Raw genomic sequence first — 17,277 nt, 5'->3', positions numbered from 1 at the left:
GTTGACCTTTTGACCCTTCCTTACAGGGTGTGGATGAAGAAGGATTCTGCATGGCGTCCTGTTCTGAAGGTGCACGGAACTAAAATGTTTATTGGGCTTCTCTTTAAAGATTCAAATTCATTGTTTCATTATTAAATCTTTAATGTGAGTATTTGACATGTTATAAGTCAATTTTCAAAAATCTGAGATTTAAGAGCAGAGAAATGGTTCAGTGCAGTATTAGGATGTTCATCTCTGCTGACATACTGACTGAATGAACAAATACAGAAAATGCCTGAAAATAAACCATAGCTAATGCTAAGTTAACAGTGTAATAATGGACAACACACAAGCTAGACTTTTCACAGAAACTTTATTTAACTTGGTAAGCTACTTTTCAGTTAAAAAAAAGGGAAGCACTATTGATAAAGCACTAGATCAATCAAAGACATTTTGAAACAGTTTATCAAGATTAATATAAGATTTTATATAAGACTCATTATAGAGGAGGAGAAAATATTTACTGGAAACCAAACAGACAGTTCTTGCAAATCACAGAGAGGAGGTCATAGATGTGGCCTAAAAGAAAAAGGCCCATACACAAGCGAGGTGTTTTTCAGAACACAGAAGGAGTCGGTACTTTGTGACGTTTCTTTCGATGCTGAAGGCAATGCATCAGGTACTGTTGGCTATTGAGTAGCAGCCAATCAGTTCCTGATGCAGTATCATCCACATCAGAAAGCTCTTCCTTCACCCCAACATCAGTCCAGGGGCAAAAAAGGCTGAACAGTTTACAGCATATTAGGTCTCTATAAAATAGGCCCTTAGAGTGGGAGCTGTGATACAAAAATAACCCAAACTCATAAAAACAAGCGGTTATTATTCTTTTCATCCCTCGATAACACAATGGTCAATACTGTACAGTACACATCATTGTAAGTCAAGATGGCAGCAGAAGCATCTGGAACGTGAATTCATGCAAATTCAAAATGGGCATGCATTATGAAGGAGCTGCAAGAGATGAGGCTGCACTTCAAAAGACTGTCGAAAAGAAATTTTTTAAAAGTGGGGACGGGGTATGCGAGAGGAGGAAGAGCAGACAGAGAGGGTGTCTGTGAAATGCACATGTGTAATTGCAGTGACATCTTCATTGAGAGCCCTCCATCTCTTTCCTGTGAGCTCCAAAGGGCGTCGCTGACGCCGGTCGATGGGGAGAGCAGCCGAGGCGCTGTGTTTAGCATAATCCCAGAGGCCATTGTGAGAGCAGCTAGTGAACGACTCACAGTTGCCAGCTGAGATTTCACCAAAACACAGCAGAACACAAGTAGAAGGGGATGAGACAGAAAAATCAGAGGTGGAGGGGGATGAGTGGGGTAAGGACTCAGGAGAGAGACAGGAGGATTGGTAGTAATGAGGAGAAAAATGCAGATGTGACAGATTTTATATTAAACAGAATATGAAGAGATATATTTTTCATAGTAGAGTGGAGTGGGTGTGGCTGGATGTCTGCAGGATCGGGTTGGTGGTGGTTTTCTGTGGTTAAGAGTGCAGCTTGCCCAGCATCAAAGAGGCAGAGCATGAGGTGTGAAACATGCTTTCCTCCAGGTGGACTGCACCTGTTGGCCCTTATTCAGGACCGTATTTCATTGTCTTCCCCTTGTTCTCCTCTTTTAAAGAATCACTAACAGTTTTGACTTGTAACAGAGGCATGAAAAGATTAATCTGGTGAGCGGCATGGCACATGGCAACATTTCTTCTCTTGAGCAATGAACGTTACCTTTAGCAACGGTGTGAAATCCTCTTTGATCACCATTTTAAGGAAGGCAGATGTTTTTTTACCCTCAACATGCTGCAGAAAAAAAAAATCTGAACAACAAATACAATTTAATGCTAAGATAAATGTCACGGTCTTCACAGGCTCTCGGGCGTTTGATAAAGATAATTAAATCTAAATATAGACACAGTTTAGAGGGGTCAAGTGTTTTTAAAGCATTTAAGACAAACTACAGAATCTCTCCAGGTGAATGTGAGAATATAAAACACCATCACAGTTGCCTGCAGAGATTACCCAGTCAGCCCTTAGACTCCACACACACACATAAAAAACCTCCACACACACACCGTCTGTGGTGGGCACGTGTTATATCCATAAGAGTCAATTGGCAACAGACGGTTAACACAGATCAGGATAAAGACAGAGCTTTGACCCCCACCCCCCTACCATTCCAAAAGGTCCTGTGTTACCATGGTGACAAGGCCAAGGCACGTGCCTCCTATTGTTGAGCAGTATCCTCTAGGGTCAGAAGCACACCCAGTTAGAGGTCAGATGTCACCCAGGCCTCTCACTTAGGTCACCACTCACCAGCCTTCAGCCTTTGACCCCAACAAGCACTGAAACAAATTGAGAGACGGGGAAGAGAAAGGAGAGGAGAGGAGAAATGAAAATGTGTTTACCCAACCATTCTGCAGTATCATGGCGGAGGGCAGCTTCGGGGCATTTAGAGTGAGGATCAGCAGTGTGTGGGCCATGTACAGTAAGGTGGAGAATCCCCCTCCTGCATGTTACTGTATGTCTCCCTCTTGTGGTCAAGTATGATTTTTCTGAAAATGTCTGACTTGAGGTGGACTTTGATGCATCATGAAAGTAGAATAAAGAGCATTCTGATGGCCTGAGAGTCACACTGGTGCAGATAAACCAGAACTATACTGATTTGATTCAAACTTAAACTTTTCACACAGATCTAACTGTGTTCTTTCCCTCTGTTTGTCTGTATTTACACATCAAGCTCTTCTCTAAAAACTGAGTGCAACAAAAACGTACACGATAATCAACACCTTTTAAACTTTGCAATTGCTTGAACAAACCATTTCTGTTCATCCACATGTTCTTGGTCACATATATATCTTCCTGAAAGAGCCTGTCGACCCAAACTTATCAACACTAATTCACGGAACACTATCAGTAATTGCACTTTAACAGCCCAGATAACATAAATCCACACATTTGAGAAACTTTTAGGCCAGAAAGGTGCCATCTTTCCCATTGAGCCTCGGTGCATGTTGGGATATTCAGGTCATCGAGTTGCAAAGTGTTGCTCGGGCGTTGACAAAAGAAAAATCTTAAGTTTATTAAACGGAACAGGCTGACAGTCCACACTTTGTTAGGCAGTGAATGAACAGAGTGGTTTTGACAGGCCTAACCTCTTAAGCTTCGGGTCCCACTGAGCTCGGCACAGCTAGAGCTAAATGCCATCTGTCCCAACATCATGAGGCCCCCCCCCCCCCCCAACCTGTCCCCCAACAGTTTAGCATAAAAATCATGCAATACTGCTATTAGAAAGAATAAAGATAATTCTAGTTCTCACATGAGAAATTATACTTCATGCTCACTTCTCAGAGAAACATTTGAAGCTGTGCGTGTTAAAAGTTCTGCAAACACTTTCTGTCCACACAACTTGATTTTCAAAAGGAGGGATGCAAGGCATGTGCTCAGTGGATTATTAGTAGAAATGTTTTCAATCAAATACTTTGCTAAAAGTGACAAAGTCTTAAGATCTTAAAAACGTTCATGATCTCATGTTGTGTCTTTCTTACAGTGCCTGAATAGCTTTTCTAAGTGCTTTTTCATTTGTTGCTATGCTATAACTTCAAATTAAAATAATTTGTATTGGGTTTTATATCATAGACGAACACCTACAGTTGAGTGTATTACAGGGAGTGTAGTGCAGTATTTACTTTTTGAAATTATTTTCAAATAAAATATGAAAACAGTGTTTTTCTTATGAACCCCTCACTAAGATGAGGTGCAACCCATTGGCCTCAGCTAAACTCACTCATCCGACAAAGGTCTGCTTTGGTCTACTTTTAAAAAACCCAAATAAGTTCCATTGAATTCCAGGTTACCTTAGAAATAAACAAGTCTAGGGAGGTGCATACTTATGTAAGGAACTGTACACCTCTCGCCAAGATATTAAGCATGTACTACTGCTACTTCATTTGATTAGAAACAAGGAGCAAGACTCCAAGTTCAGATTTTGCCAACAGGGCTCCTTTTTTAGAGACAGAGGTAGTGAGTAGTGATTAAAAAATTCCTGCTGCACGTTACAACTTTGACAATGACGAGCTATTCAAACCACAAATCATTGTGTTCTTCAGTTAGTCTCTCACTGTTAGTCATCAATGGCTATTTTACTTTTCCAGTTTTTAACAGATTAATTTTACGCTTAACTGACTCCCACATACAGCACTGAACAATAAAATAATGATATCACCGTATGAACTTTAGTCTCCGTCCTTTCACAGTGTGGCCTGCTCCGTTAGCTGTCATCTAACGTTAAGAGCACTCAGTGACCTTTGTGCCCAGTAACCAATGTGTGCTCTTTAGCACTTCATTAAGGCTCTGGACCTTCTCCTTACAAGCAATTGTCTTCCTCTAACAAAAAGACTGACGCATTGTATCAGTTGGAGGTAAATTTTTCAAAGAAGGCCGATACAATGGGCAGAGCAGTGCAAATTATGAAACAGGTCTGTAAGGGGCCTCCTGGTGAGTCATATTGTACTGTTTGTTGATGGTCCAGTTTGGACTGAATGACATGTGGTGAGATTCAGATAGAAAGAAGTCCAGTCTGTGAGAATATATGCAGAGAAATGCAGATGTACACGTACATGTACAACGTGAGAGTTAATAAATGGGCAGCACAGTGTGCATGAGCGGTGTAAAATGATGTGGGGTCACATTCGGGGGGATGCGAGCACATACTGTGAAACATAGACAACCCGTAGACCTCCCAGAGGTGCACGCTGGCTAAAAACAATGTGGATCTCCATGAACTGATGTGACATGTGTATGAGTCCCGGTCTTTCCGTTAGAGGAACGCTACTGTAGAGAAGGAAGACAAAAAATGCTCAAAGAAAGGGGGGAAAGAAGGGCAAGATAGTGGAAAAGGGCACAATGACTACAGTGGTACAACTGCAAGTGTGCTGTTTTTCAAATATGAGGGCATCAAACGAACGTAGAAGCTTTTAGAATGTGTTCTTATGTGAAATAAAGGAAAGATATTGTTTTATGGAGTCTTGTGATACACTTCTTTAATTTTTTTTTTTTCAGTTTAAATTTTTTTTACAGAAGAATTAAGAATCCTTTGGACTGATTGACTCGTCCTGCGGCGGTTTACGTTATACTCATAGAACCCTTTGTCTATTTACTCTTTTTAGCAAACAGGCTTGTGACCCAGGCTGTTGGCTGTAAGGATTTGCTGTTTTTAAACGAACTAACCTAACCAACCGACTATATTTCTTTGTGTTTTCAACTGTTAGTCAGACAAAACAAAATATTTCAAGTCATACTCTTAGACTCTGAAGTACTCTGAAGATATTGTACAGACCAAGTGATTACAGAAAGACTATAACTGGAAGATTTATGACCAAACAGTTGTTGCAGGACTGACAAATCTCACCTTTTCTAAAACATTCTGCTAGCAGGTAAACAATCCTTTTATGCTAGAAAGCTCATTCATACAACAACACTTCCGTACAGCTCTGTGTGGGCCAGTTTTCATTGCCATTCGCTTGGTGTGGGTCTGCCTGCCATTTAGCTCCAGCACTGCAGTCTCGGATGAAATGGGCTGATAGCACATCAGACCACTGACTGTCCTGACCATATTTACATCCCATCTCAGTTATTGGACGCATAATTCCTCCGCACATCTCTTCAATCTTATATCACCCGCGCGCGCACACACACACACACTGCTGACTACAATTATAATTTCATGTGCCCCAGTGTATCAGCCACCCGAGTAATTTTCTGCCATTTAAATGTGAATTTATGTCTCATGTAAATGAGCGGGGAGTCGATTTAGGCCCATTGGAGGATCGGCCTTTTCCCAGGGAGCATTCTGTTATAGGCCTCTGGTCATTTCAAGGTCCCTCTTACTCACCTTGATTTAATACACAGCACCAGCACTGACTGACGCCTCGCAATCTCAACTTCTCTCCGCAGCTTAATACTGATTCACAAAGTCTTACAAAGATAGCAACTCAATTTAAGCTTGCTTGAGGTATAGTCAAGTAAGTCATAACTTAAAGCAACTCCATAAAGAATATCTTTTGCTTAGGTATGGGCCTTACATACAGAAAGGATCCCTGAAAAGAGCTTGAATGCAATTAGTTCCCATTATGATGACTTCTATACTCAAAAAACATTACGTCCAAATTTATTTGTGCAATCTAGACAATACACGACTTAAAATGGATGTAAATCTGAACATTTTGTTCATGTAACACTAGAATAATAGTTTTTTTTTAAATGAAGAGTCTTTCGGCTCCTCTCTGAGCCAAAGGAAGGGCACCACAGAGTTAATGTTGAAGTAACCTCCACTGCAGCACTGCGTTGATTAACCACCCTACGTCTTGTTACGGTGTTTATATGTTAGTTCAGGTATAATTTTAAACCTGCAGTCCTTAACATAACTGTAAGAAATGTGATTAATCTAATTTTACTACCAACGTCTGTTTGTTGTTGTTTTTTTACATTTTTTGAAGAGTTCAAAGTTCCGTCAATACCCAAGTTCATAGCTTCACGGTTTCATGAATGAAAAAGAAATGATGTTTTCATAAACTCTCAACACATCGTTGTAATTAGGTCACGTTTCAGAGTTTTGGCAGCATCACTACAAAGCAAGCAGGGATATGATATATTACGGGGAGTACTTCTTAATAACCCGCGTGCTGCATCCCTACAGTAAGACCTTACAATGAGCAGGTTTTCTTTTTTCCACAGTGTTGAAAAACAGCATCTTTATTTGTCTCAATGGACAACTCTGCTGCTTTCACAGTAGAGTTAAACATTTAGTATCTTTAACTTTTATCCATAAACCAGAGGCTAAAATTGAAACAAAAGATGTTTTTCTACTCTCAAGAAATAACATTTTGGAGGTACTGAATTCACGTTAAAAAAGTAAAGTTCTTTGTCCTATTTAAGCACTTGTGAACAGTCAGCTTTTTCACACAGTGAGATACTCACTGCTGAAGTTCAGAAGATAAATATGAAGTGAACTTTTCAGCTGATCAAACTATGGCTGAAAGACCAGACCTTGACCACATGATCAATCGCTCGCTCTTATCACAACAACAACCAGTCCACCTGCTACCTATCACACGCGCTCTCAAAAACTGTAGCAGGTATTGCAAAACGCACCTTGCCCCCTGCATGCTCTGCCTCCTGTCTTATCCAAAACCCAAGGTCTTTACACTCATCCATCACATACAGTTAACCCCCCACCACCCACTGTGGAGCTGAGGTCATTATGACTTAGGGTTATGTAAATTTATTGCAGCTGAGATCATTTTGTGGAACGATAGAGTTGATATTTTACATGTTTAAGTTATAAGAGGGGAAAACAAGCATGGGGTGGATTGCTTGTTTATTTAGTTAAACATTAGGACAAAAGGAAAAAACTGTTCACACAGGGGTTAGTTGTAATCAGAGCTCTTTAGAACTGACACTGTGGACTTGCTCCCTGCAATAAGATGCCACACACAGATGAAGAAGCATTGTTATGAGGCTAATAGAGGTGAACAATAGCAGCATGTTAAGGGTATTCAATAGCATTACATGTTCTAGCACTGCTTACAGTACGAAGAAAGGTGAGATGTTACCATGCAAGCGCACGCAACGGCTGTTATCTTTGGTCTATTTAAATGCCAAAGACACTAAAGACTTCACCTTGTTTGCATATTACTGCAACGCGAGAACTGAAACTGACAGAAACAGCAAATCCGACCATGTGCTGACTGTGTATACGTGGCTGATTTAAAGGAATTGCCATAAAATTTAATCTCTCGTCAGAGTTTGAAAAGATACGGTACCGCACAAATGTGTTGCTTGAGTTACGGTGTGGGCAAAGACAAAGTCCAGAAAAATGCAGTGCTGCAGGTAAAGTGCTGTGTAATTCCAGCCCAGAGAAAGGACTTGAGGGACCAGGAAAAGAGCAATGCGGCTCACCGTGCATTTGTGATTGATGGTCTCTGTCTGTGCAAGAGCTGACTGAGCAACATGTACATCTCTCTCATTCACACACTTAATGGCATGCACACATCCTCTCGAGTGCTCTGTCCAACATATATGCATCTCACCTCATTTATGTAGTGTGCATGTGGGGCTTCCCTTAGAGTAATATACATTAGATGTCTCACTGTGGCTCATTTGGCAAAGGGACATACCATGTAACCGTGGCATCCTGGTCGGGCCTGGGATCCCTGTCGAGTGTCTTCTTTAATACCCTGCTTCTCTCCCATTGTTTCTTCCTTCCTTCACGATGCACTGTTGGATAAAAAGGCAAAGCAGCAGAAAGAAATCTTTAATCTTTCAATCTTTAAGGCAGAGCATACTACGCATATTGCTGTACTTTACAGGTAATATGGATAAATAATGCTGTAAACTGTATGAGCATATTTTTCCTCCAATCCTTGATCCTGCCCCGTCTGTTGTCTAGTGCCAAGACATGTCTGGTCTGGCGTTTGGCCAGGCTGGGCTGGTCGCCACCACGGCCCCAGCATCCTAGCAGGCAGGCCTAGCTTAATGCTGACACATCGCTAACATCAGCCAGGGAGAGGAGACCTCTGGGAGATGCTGAAACATCAGCGCAGTACCATTTCAGTTTATAAGGAAGGATACACTTGCTCATCTGCAGTAGAACTTGAGAAATTGTCACACGATCACTGTTGCCTTTGAGGACTTGATTGTTATAATCTTTTAAAGATGACAGTAAGGCCGAGAAAAACTGTTGTAGTGCACTAAAACAGCCTCAAGCTCTACAATTAAACCTTATTTTTCACCTGAAGACACTGTAAAACTGCGTTATGTTCCCTAACAAAAAAATCATTTTTTATAGCCGTTGCTCTTTGCGGTTTACATTCGATGCATCATGGTATTAAGGGTGTCGCATGCAAGTGTGCATACTGTAATAACTGGCTCATTATGGGTTAAAATCAGGAGAATTTTGAAAAAATATATAATGTGTTGAGGAGTTGATCAATTAAGGCATACTAAAAAGATGACAGAAAACCTGATTCAAGCCAACAGAATATGTTTTCTGCAGCTTTATCATATACAAAAGTGGACGGCGTTTCAAAACAATAAACATGACCTTATTGAAATGTCTGCATAGTGTAGAGTTCAAATTGTTGAAAAGGGGTGAAAGAAATCTTTAACAGGAAAGACTTGAATAGTCCTAAAATAAACAACAATAGCCATCCTCCCCCAATTCTTATCTTATATTTGTTCACATTTGTTTGAGTACAACGGCCTCCCTTTGTGCTTAGCAAGCCATGCAAATGAGATTGGCAGAAACGAGCAAGTGTCATCGATATGCACAGATATAACCAGGAGTGCCACTGATTGATGATGCAAACCTTCTCCCTATAGCCTTCCTTATGACCTCTGACTCCTCACCCCTCGAGGGGTTAAACTTATTACCCTTTGACTCATGTGACCTCTGCTGTGAAAGGAGCTAGATTGAAGGATGACCAGAGCTTCAGTCCTATTGGCCGCTCACTGGCCAAACTGTGGCCAGGGGCTGACCATCCAAACCCTAGAGGGAGGTGACCCTGGCCCTGCCACACGCTCTGTGGATAATATTATTAACAGGTCAATACAAGCCTAAAAAAAAAGGGGTAGACAATGCAGATTGAACCAAAAGGATGAGCAGAAGAAAGGGATGAAGGGAGATACTGTGGAGAAAAGAGATTTGTGGAATGGATTTGGAGGATAATTGTCAAATCTGTTTGAACAAATGGTCACCAATTTGATTTCCAAACAGGGATGAAATAACCCAAATGGATTCCCAAAACCACTGATAGACAATAAGAGTAGGCCTGTCCTGAAAACTCCAACATTGTTTAACATATGGTCAGCATTATGGTGTTCCGAAACATGCACCAAAGCTAGAAAGGTGAGCCAAATATCTTGTTCAGGGTTCGGAAAACCTTGGGGTAGACTTAACCCAAATGTGATATTTTAGCCTAGTCATGCCTGTAAATTCATACTACAGCTACATTTCTTGAATTAAATGCCAGATATGTTAAACGCAGAATTATTATAAATCTTAATCCTAAGATTCTGCGGTGTATGAAGAAAAAAGTCCAGTAATATCAGTAATTAAATGAGCACTGCTTTACGAAGTACCTTCATCTCTAGGAAGGGCTAAAGAGGGGTAAGATTGGGCGTTTGCCAATACAGCACGTTACATGCGAGACATGTGCTCTCTTCTCACACACACTCATACACACTCATACAAGGTTTAAGGGTTATCGCAATTATTTCTCTTCATCAAAACATGTTATTGGCTTTGGTCTTCGACAAATTTGGTCATACTTGACTTAAAATGTTACTTTTTTATGATGAAAGCATGAACAATATGCCACATGGCTGCACATCAACTCAGTAATAATTATTTGAATTGGGTCACTGTTACTGTAACAAATGCTGGGCAAAGTGACAAACATTAAACACTGAAAAAACTGTTCATTTCCAACTATTTCACACTCATCCTCATCACACCCAAAACCCACAATACTCCTGCTGCTATCGTTAAGATGCTGCCATGTATATCCACTAAACTTGATTTGACTAAAAGCTTCTATCCAAACATCAAAATACGCATTTCAAGAGCTTTACACAGGATATACATAATACGCTTTATCTCCTTCCACCTAAAGAGTTGAGCGCAGATAAAAACATAATAAAATACAAGAATAAATTATGCAACAAGCAGCTCAAGCCATGACCCCTGTAAAATTTTAGTTTTGAGAAAAACATTACTGGGTAATAAAATACAATGGGGCAGAAACACATGTAGCTAATAGAGTCCGCTCTACTAAAGTTGTCTGACCTGCGGCTACAGCAGTGCTTGTAAACAACCATACAAGCATGCATTCAGTCTCACATAAACGCACATGCAGTCTCACACAAACACATACACGTTAGCGAGGAAGGATCATACATTATAACGAACAACGCAGAGAGGAAATCTACAAGATGAAGACGGAAAAAAAAAGAGCGAAAGAAAACTGAGGAAGAATTGAGATAAACTCCTAAAAAGAAAGAAAACCAAATGGTAATAGTACCTTTTTAATGCATCCATGTGGTGAGAGAAGGGTGGGACACCTGCAGAACCTTGCATGGTCTATCCACAGCTCTCCAGCGACTGCTTCCTCACAGAGCAGAGTGTGTGTATGAGAGAGTATGTGTGAGTGTCGGTGGCTGAGGGAGGGGATCCTACCCCTCCTCCTTAGGACTGTGCCTCCTTAACAGGATGGAGGGGTAGGTGGGGCCACTGCAATAAAGCAAACACACACACACATACACACATTTTTCTATGGTTGTTATGTCCTCGCTTCTCTGGCTCTTTCCCGCCTCCACACTTCCATCTTTCTGCCTCTTTCCAAGACTTGCTCTCAACCTCCTTCCCTTGCAGACTTGCTCTCATTCCTCTTGCCTCGTGCTTCCCTCTGAATCTCAGTCCTTCTGCAAGGCTCCTACACTCCCCCCTCCACCTTTCATCTCACACCCCTCCCTACCCCTTGCCCCTATCCCTTCCTCTCTGACTGTATGGTAATACTAACATGCTCCCATTAATCTGGAGACGAGAGGGACATATGCTGTTTCTGGCTGGTGGTCCACAACCTGCTAAACTCCTGGTGTGTGTGCGTGTATGTGTGCTGTGTGTATGCGTCCCGTCGCTCCTTAGTCTCATAATACTACAGCGCTTAGATTAAACGGGACAGTCAGGGAGCACGGAGTGTGTTTGAGAAGCGAGAAGAGTGCGACAGCAGGAAGAGGAGAGGAGTGGTGCCACAATCAACAGCAGCAGAGCGCACTTTTTAACCGCTTACTGTTCTTCTTTCTCTGGGTTTCTGTGCCACCTCCCCTCCTCCCCTCCACTCATCCGGTCACCCAACACAAATCCCATCTGATTCGGGGAGTAGCCATCCCTACATAAATCATTCCTCTATTCCATTGGCCACACGTTACATTGAAAGTATTGATCCCCAGCTCCCCCCCTCCTACACCCAGCCACATCAGCACTGATTGCAAGGAAACCCTTCACAACAGTCACAAACAGGAAATGGAAAAACAAACCACGGGTGTGTTTCGATTGACCATAATGGCGGATTCTGAGGCTTTAGACACAGACACTGAAGGAGGGAGAACTGTGCTGTCCTGTTCGAAGCAAATGTGATGGGGATCCCAAGAAAGCGTATGAAACACAATAACAGAGAGTAAAGTCAAACATTGAGTCAATATAATGCACAGAGCAGTTTATGATGATACTCTAACACTAGAGAAATCACAGCCACATGTATGAAAAATAACCAGGAAGCATACGAGTCACTAGAAGAACCATTAAACCCAACTTTGTGCATTTGCATATCTCTAAATGTAATTAAAAGTCCACAAACATATCAACGGTTTAGCTGTAGCTGCATAAAACATCCGCTTTGATCTGAAGGAGTTAACAGGAAACCATCCAAAGGTGAGATAAAGTACAAGCAAAAAAAAGAATGATATTGTTTTAAATATTCTCTGTCCCCTGGATTAAAACTGACCATCAGAGGACCAAACCCTGTGGTTTCCATGGCAGCACAGCTGAGGATACTTTGAACTCTGACCTTATACTCCTGGCTGTGCTCTGAAGCGATGACCAAACCCAGGGTCAATCTAAAATAAGGTCAGCAGGGGTCAAATGGTAATGACCTCTCTCTGGTGACACAACCACACCGCATCAACCTCCTCCAAGTAGCATCCAAGCATCATTCATCCTAATCAGAGCAGTGCACCTTCTCAGGAGGAAGGGGTGACGCTAACCCTGCATAATGAGATAGAGGTGAAAGTCTATGTGATGTATGACGGATCAAAAAGCAAAATTATGATAGCTGAAAGAATAAAATGTAGAAGGGCCAGATGAGAGATGATGCCTCAACACTAGTCTCAGTCTGTTACAGTATATAAAAGCATTCAAACTGGGATTCTATAAAGCAGCAAGTCCGTCAAGAATAGCTTTCTTATTTAGCCAAATTCATCTCACAATGCACCAGAATTTAGGCTGGTCTAAATGTGCAGAAGAAAGAAGAGAAGAAAAAAAACGTATTTTTTGTGTTTGACTACAACATCTAAACACAAAGTGCACACAGAAGTGCTTGGTGACGTACTGTATGTGTGAAGCTGCAGAGATGTTCTAAAGAAAAATGGTGTAATATTCCATGGCAACAGTTTTACTGTAAGGTGCACTTGGGGTATGGATGCCTATGATGAGTCAGCACAAAAAAAGAGGTGGGATTAATAACTGATACAACAACAAAATAGCCAGATCCATCATCAATGATGTAGGACAACCTTCAAAGAGATACTGGATTTGTCTAACAGAAAATGTACTGTAGGTTAAAAGACTTCCTGAGAGGAAGAAGGGATGATCTTTAAGAAAGGATGACACCGTCTCAGGGTAGAGAAACTGGGTTGGAAGAGAAGGGGGTAAGACAGATGAAGGGGTGGAGGGACTGATCAGAGGGGTGCCAGACACAAAGAGGCCAGGCCTTGGCCAGTGGCACGCGATGGGCAGATTAACCAGCGTTTCCTCCCCTAACTGAAGCATTAGGACACCTGACTGAGTCCCGCCAATGGCAGCCAGCCAAGGATTTGTTAGTGCGTATGGGGGGGGCAAGCTGGGGCTCGCCTTTCAACAGTCAGGCTCCTCAACAACACAAAGAGGGGTGGGGTGGTGTTCGTGGGGGGGGGGAAATAGGGGTTGATGGGCTGGTGGCTTGGAGTGGGGAGGGGGCGCTACAAGCCTTACCCCTCACCATCTGCTGCCCAGGCTAAGCAAGGACAGGGGTAGGGCCAGAGTGTGGGGTGGGGTATGTGAGCGCGTGCAACGAAAACACACGTGTATCTGTGTGCACGCACCTGTTACTGTGTCAGTGGGTGGGTGAGTGGGATGGCAGATGGACAGGGCATACTCCTGGCACTGGAGCTTCCATGTTAGTCATCCTACGTTAAGGAGTGTCCCCCCCTTCCCCCCACATTCCTCACCCCTGCTACCTAATCCACTGTGCCAGCCAATTCTTTATGTTTTGCTCAGTTTGATTAAGACATCCATGATTAGAGACATTATGGGCTGGGCGAGAGAGTGGGTGTGTGTGAGCCGCTTATCCATGTGACTGTTTACTGTAAGCAAAGCAAAACAGATGAAGCACCTTTAACCCCAATGCCACTTAACTGTTTTAATCAATACAACTTATTATATATATATATCAATCAATAATCCTTGTTTATGTCAATGTTCTTGTCTTAAAAGATGGATGTAAAATTGAGGAAAAAAGCCCCTAAAATGGAACTACATCAAATATCTATATATACATAAACACACTAGGCAAATGCTCCAAGCCAACTTCACCCAATTACACATCAGATATATACAGTATTTGACATAATTTCTCCCCCACGCCCCCCCCTGCTGCCTGTGTTTATCGGTGAGCCGCCTATTTCCCTCCATAAAAAAGGGGGTCAGAGCAGCAGACAGTCCAGTCTTGCTGAGCAGTAATCTGAAAATGCCTGTAATCCTCCATACAGAGCCCTTCTGGAGACCGTGATTGTAATGTGGAGAGGTGTAGCCTCGTCTCCGTTTAGCAGCCATGTGTCTGACCAAGCTTGACACGCAACCAGAGCCTTACACAGCTGCCAGGACACACACTGAGAGATGAGGCACAGTAAAGCTGCCCTGGTCACTGACTGGAATAATTATGCCATTTTTGCCCTACACAATGCAGAATGAGTGTAGGTCAATGAACTTAATCAATGTACTGGTAAGTGGTGTATCTGAGAGCAATGAGCTCCCCAGTGTTTTTAACATAAATACAGGATGTGTACAGTACAATAAGAAGCTGAATAATATCTGATATTTGAGATGAACACACTACGACACCAATTAGTATTACATGTTTACTAGGCAACAGCACCACAAGCAATAAGAGTATCAGTCAATTTGTATGTAGGTGACATTTCTTATGAGCGAGAGTCCGTAAGGCTTTCCAAGGGACTTCTGTAACGATGAAGTGGCACTGAAGATCCTGAAATAAATGGCAAATTAGTATATCCCAGTGGTGGACAAAGTACACAGCTTCATTACTTAAGTCAAAGTATAGATCCTCCAGGTCAGATATTACTCCAATACAAGTACAAGTTGCTCTGTCAAATTATTACTTGAGTTAAAGTACTGAAGTACTTGCTTTTAAAAATACTTAAGTATTCAAAGTACTTCTTAAAACATTGTATTTTCACAATACATAAGTGCAGTTAAGACTACATAGGAGAACATTCTGTTACATTCTGTTTATTTAGAAACCATTACTTGGCAGAGTGGGAAACAGGGAGAACATTCCAAACAATACGTATCATTCTTCATTTCAAAAACCTCTAATACGGGCTGAAGATATGGCCATGGGTGCTCAGGTGGAGAATTATAGCCATCATTACCACCTCTAAATGAACTCCCGAGTGAAATTTGCTCTGCGTTTGCTCCACGTTCAACCGTGGAAACGCAAGATATACAGGTACGGCTAAACCACTGAGACAAACAGAACTACACAAACACATTTTACTGTCTTAGGGATCAGATTTCAGAAAAGAGAAGGAAATTCATGAGCTGACTTCAAAAGCAAAAGTAGAGTAACTAAAGCATTGGTAGAAATGTTGTGGAGTAAAAAGTATAATAATTGTCTTCTGAATGTAGTGCAGTAAAAGTCATAAGTTTCCCAAAAAAAAATAACACTGAAGTATAGTACAGATACTCAAAAAATGTACTCAAGTAAATTGACTTTGTTACTGTCCACCACTGGTTTATCCTAATGACATTTTCCAGATTGATATAATGCACAGGTGCATCAAACTAATTAAGATGCTCAATAGTATCACATGAAGGTTGCCCTTCTTTGAGTGTGTTTTACAGCACTTTCTTTCTTGAACTTGCCTTGGGTTGAGAGTCGTAAACACATGGGAACATGTCAATCTTGCACACTGTGCGCCCAAGATGCACGTCGAGGATGAGGTTTATTCCCGCGACCACCTGGAACAACACAAACAAATGTTAAAGCTTGCTTATTGTTTGAAATTAAAGTCACCCGAAAAGTTTTAATACCTGAATTTTCGCCGATGTTATGTTCACAATCTTGTAATCAAAGTGTTCTTCTGTGTTGGCTCTGTTGAATTCAACCAGAGCAAACCGAGCTGCATTCAAAACCTTGGTGCTGTTCACCGGGACGTCCAGTGGCTTCCCGGTTATCATCTGTCCGGTGGTTGAAAAGCGACAGAAAGCAGCAAAAAGAACCAGAAAAAAACAGACGAACATCCTGAACACAACAAGTGATCTTAAAGTATCAAATGAAGGTCCTGGTTCATCTGCTGCAAGTGGCTGAGTTGCGTTTAGCCGAGTTAAAACATGCCAGCTCCAAAAGCACACCTGTTTCCTATCTGTTCATTAAAAGGAGACAGTCCGGATTGAAAACCAGCTCCGAGTCCGGATTGAAAACCACCACCAAGTCTGACCAGAAACTTCAGGGTTGCACGGCAACCGCGTTGCTAGGCTGCCGTGAAGCTGTTGCAGCTGGAGGAAAACTGGCTAATTAAATGAAGAATGATAAAACACAATAAATATAGAGAAGTTGTGTAATCTATTAAGATAAAAGAGAGATAATTCTGTCAACTGATACCTTCATCAAGCTACAGAAACCATGTGAAAAATTGTAAACGTCAATTTCCCACATTACCTTAAATTTTTGTTATAAGTCAAACATCTATTACACCGTGTTCCAAATTATTAAACAAGTTGAATTTTTGTGAATATTGTAAAAACTATGTTTACAGTCGTTTTCAAATTTGTTAGGAAGTCAGATAGTGAAATTTCTTCAACTGTGTGATTAAAATGATGTATTTTTAAATAAATGCAGAATCCGCAGAAATGAGTGTAACAAATTATTATGCAAGTTGGTGATAAGAGCATATAACTTGTGAAAATTAAAAACTAGGCACCATTTTTAACGTTCTATTGATTTAAAATAATATTTACTCAAACTATATTCAAACTTTAAAAAAAACAAGTTTTCTTTACATTTGTATACAAAATAAAACTGTTAATGTCTTTGAAACATTTCAAACCTAAAGTGTTTCTTTGAGGTCCAATATAACCTCCCTTTCTTTCAGTGAGGGTCAGAGGTCACTGATAAACAGATTTAGTGAGGTTTCTG

General features: G+C 41.3%; 1 protein-coding gene and 1 long non-coding RNA gene across 2 annotated transcripts; both read right to left on the bottom strand.

Moving 5' to 3' along the window:
• Positions 1-335: 335 nt before the first annotated feature.
• Positions 336-11,311, bottom strand: LOC117812009. The gene is made up of 3 exons (XR_004631105.1): positions 11,107-11,311; positions 8,203-8,302; positions 336-2,370 (listed from the first exon to the last, which is right to left on the bottom strand). It is a non-coding gene; the product is annotated as an uncharacterized LOC117812009 (long non-coding RNA).
• A 3,652-nt stretch (positions 11,312-14,963) lies between these two features.
• Positions 14,964-16,528, bottom strand: LOC117811790 (cystatin-SA-like). Its single transcript, XM_034682261.1, has 3 exons — positions 16,173-16,528; positions 16,005-16,100; positions 14,964-15,105 (listed from the first exon to the last, which is right to left on the bottom strand). Exons 1-3 carry the CDS (start codon positions 16,380-16,382, stop codon positions 15,016-15,018), a joined length of 396 nt encoding a protein of 131 aa, XP_034538152.1. The 5' UTR covers positions 16,383-16,528; the 3' UTR covers positions 14,964-15,015.
• Between the last annotated feature and the right edge of the window lie 749 nt (positions 16,529-17,277).

Source organism: Notolabrus celidotus, chromosome 4, assembly GCF_009762535.1.
Source record: "Notolabrus celidotus isolate fNotCel1 chromosome 4, fNotCel1.pri, whole genome shotgun sequence".
NCBI classification, from domain to species: Eukaryota; Metazoa; Chordata; class Actinopteri; order Labriformes; family Labridae; genus Notolabrus; species Notolabrus celidotus.
The sequence above is the reverse complement of the archived record's forward strand: the minus strand, read 5'-3'. Positions and strand labels throughout refer to the sequence as shown.

Excerpts from the sequence above, each read along its gene's own strand:
- LOC117811790 (XM_034682261.1), bottom strand. The coding sequence starts at position 16,382 with ATGTTCGTCTGTTTTTTTCTGGTTCTTTTTGCTGCTTTCTGTCGCTTT. Across the intron at positions 16,101-16,172 it reads TAACATCGGCGAAAATTCAG|GTGGTCGCGGGAATAAACCT; the intron begins GTATTAAAACTT and ends GTGTTGTTCCAG. Across the intron at positions 15,106-16,004 it reads TTTACGACTCTCAACCCAAG|GATCTTCAGTGCCACTTCAT; the intron begins GCAAGTTCAAGA and ends CATTTATTTCAG.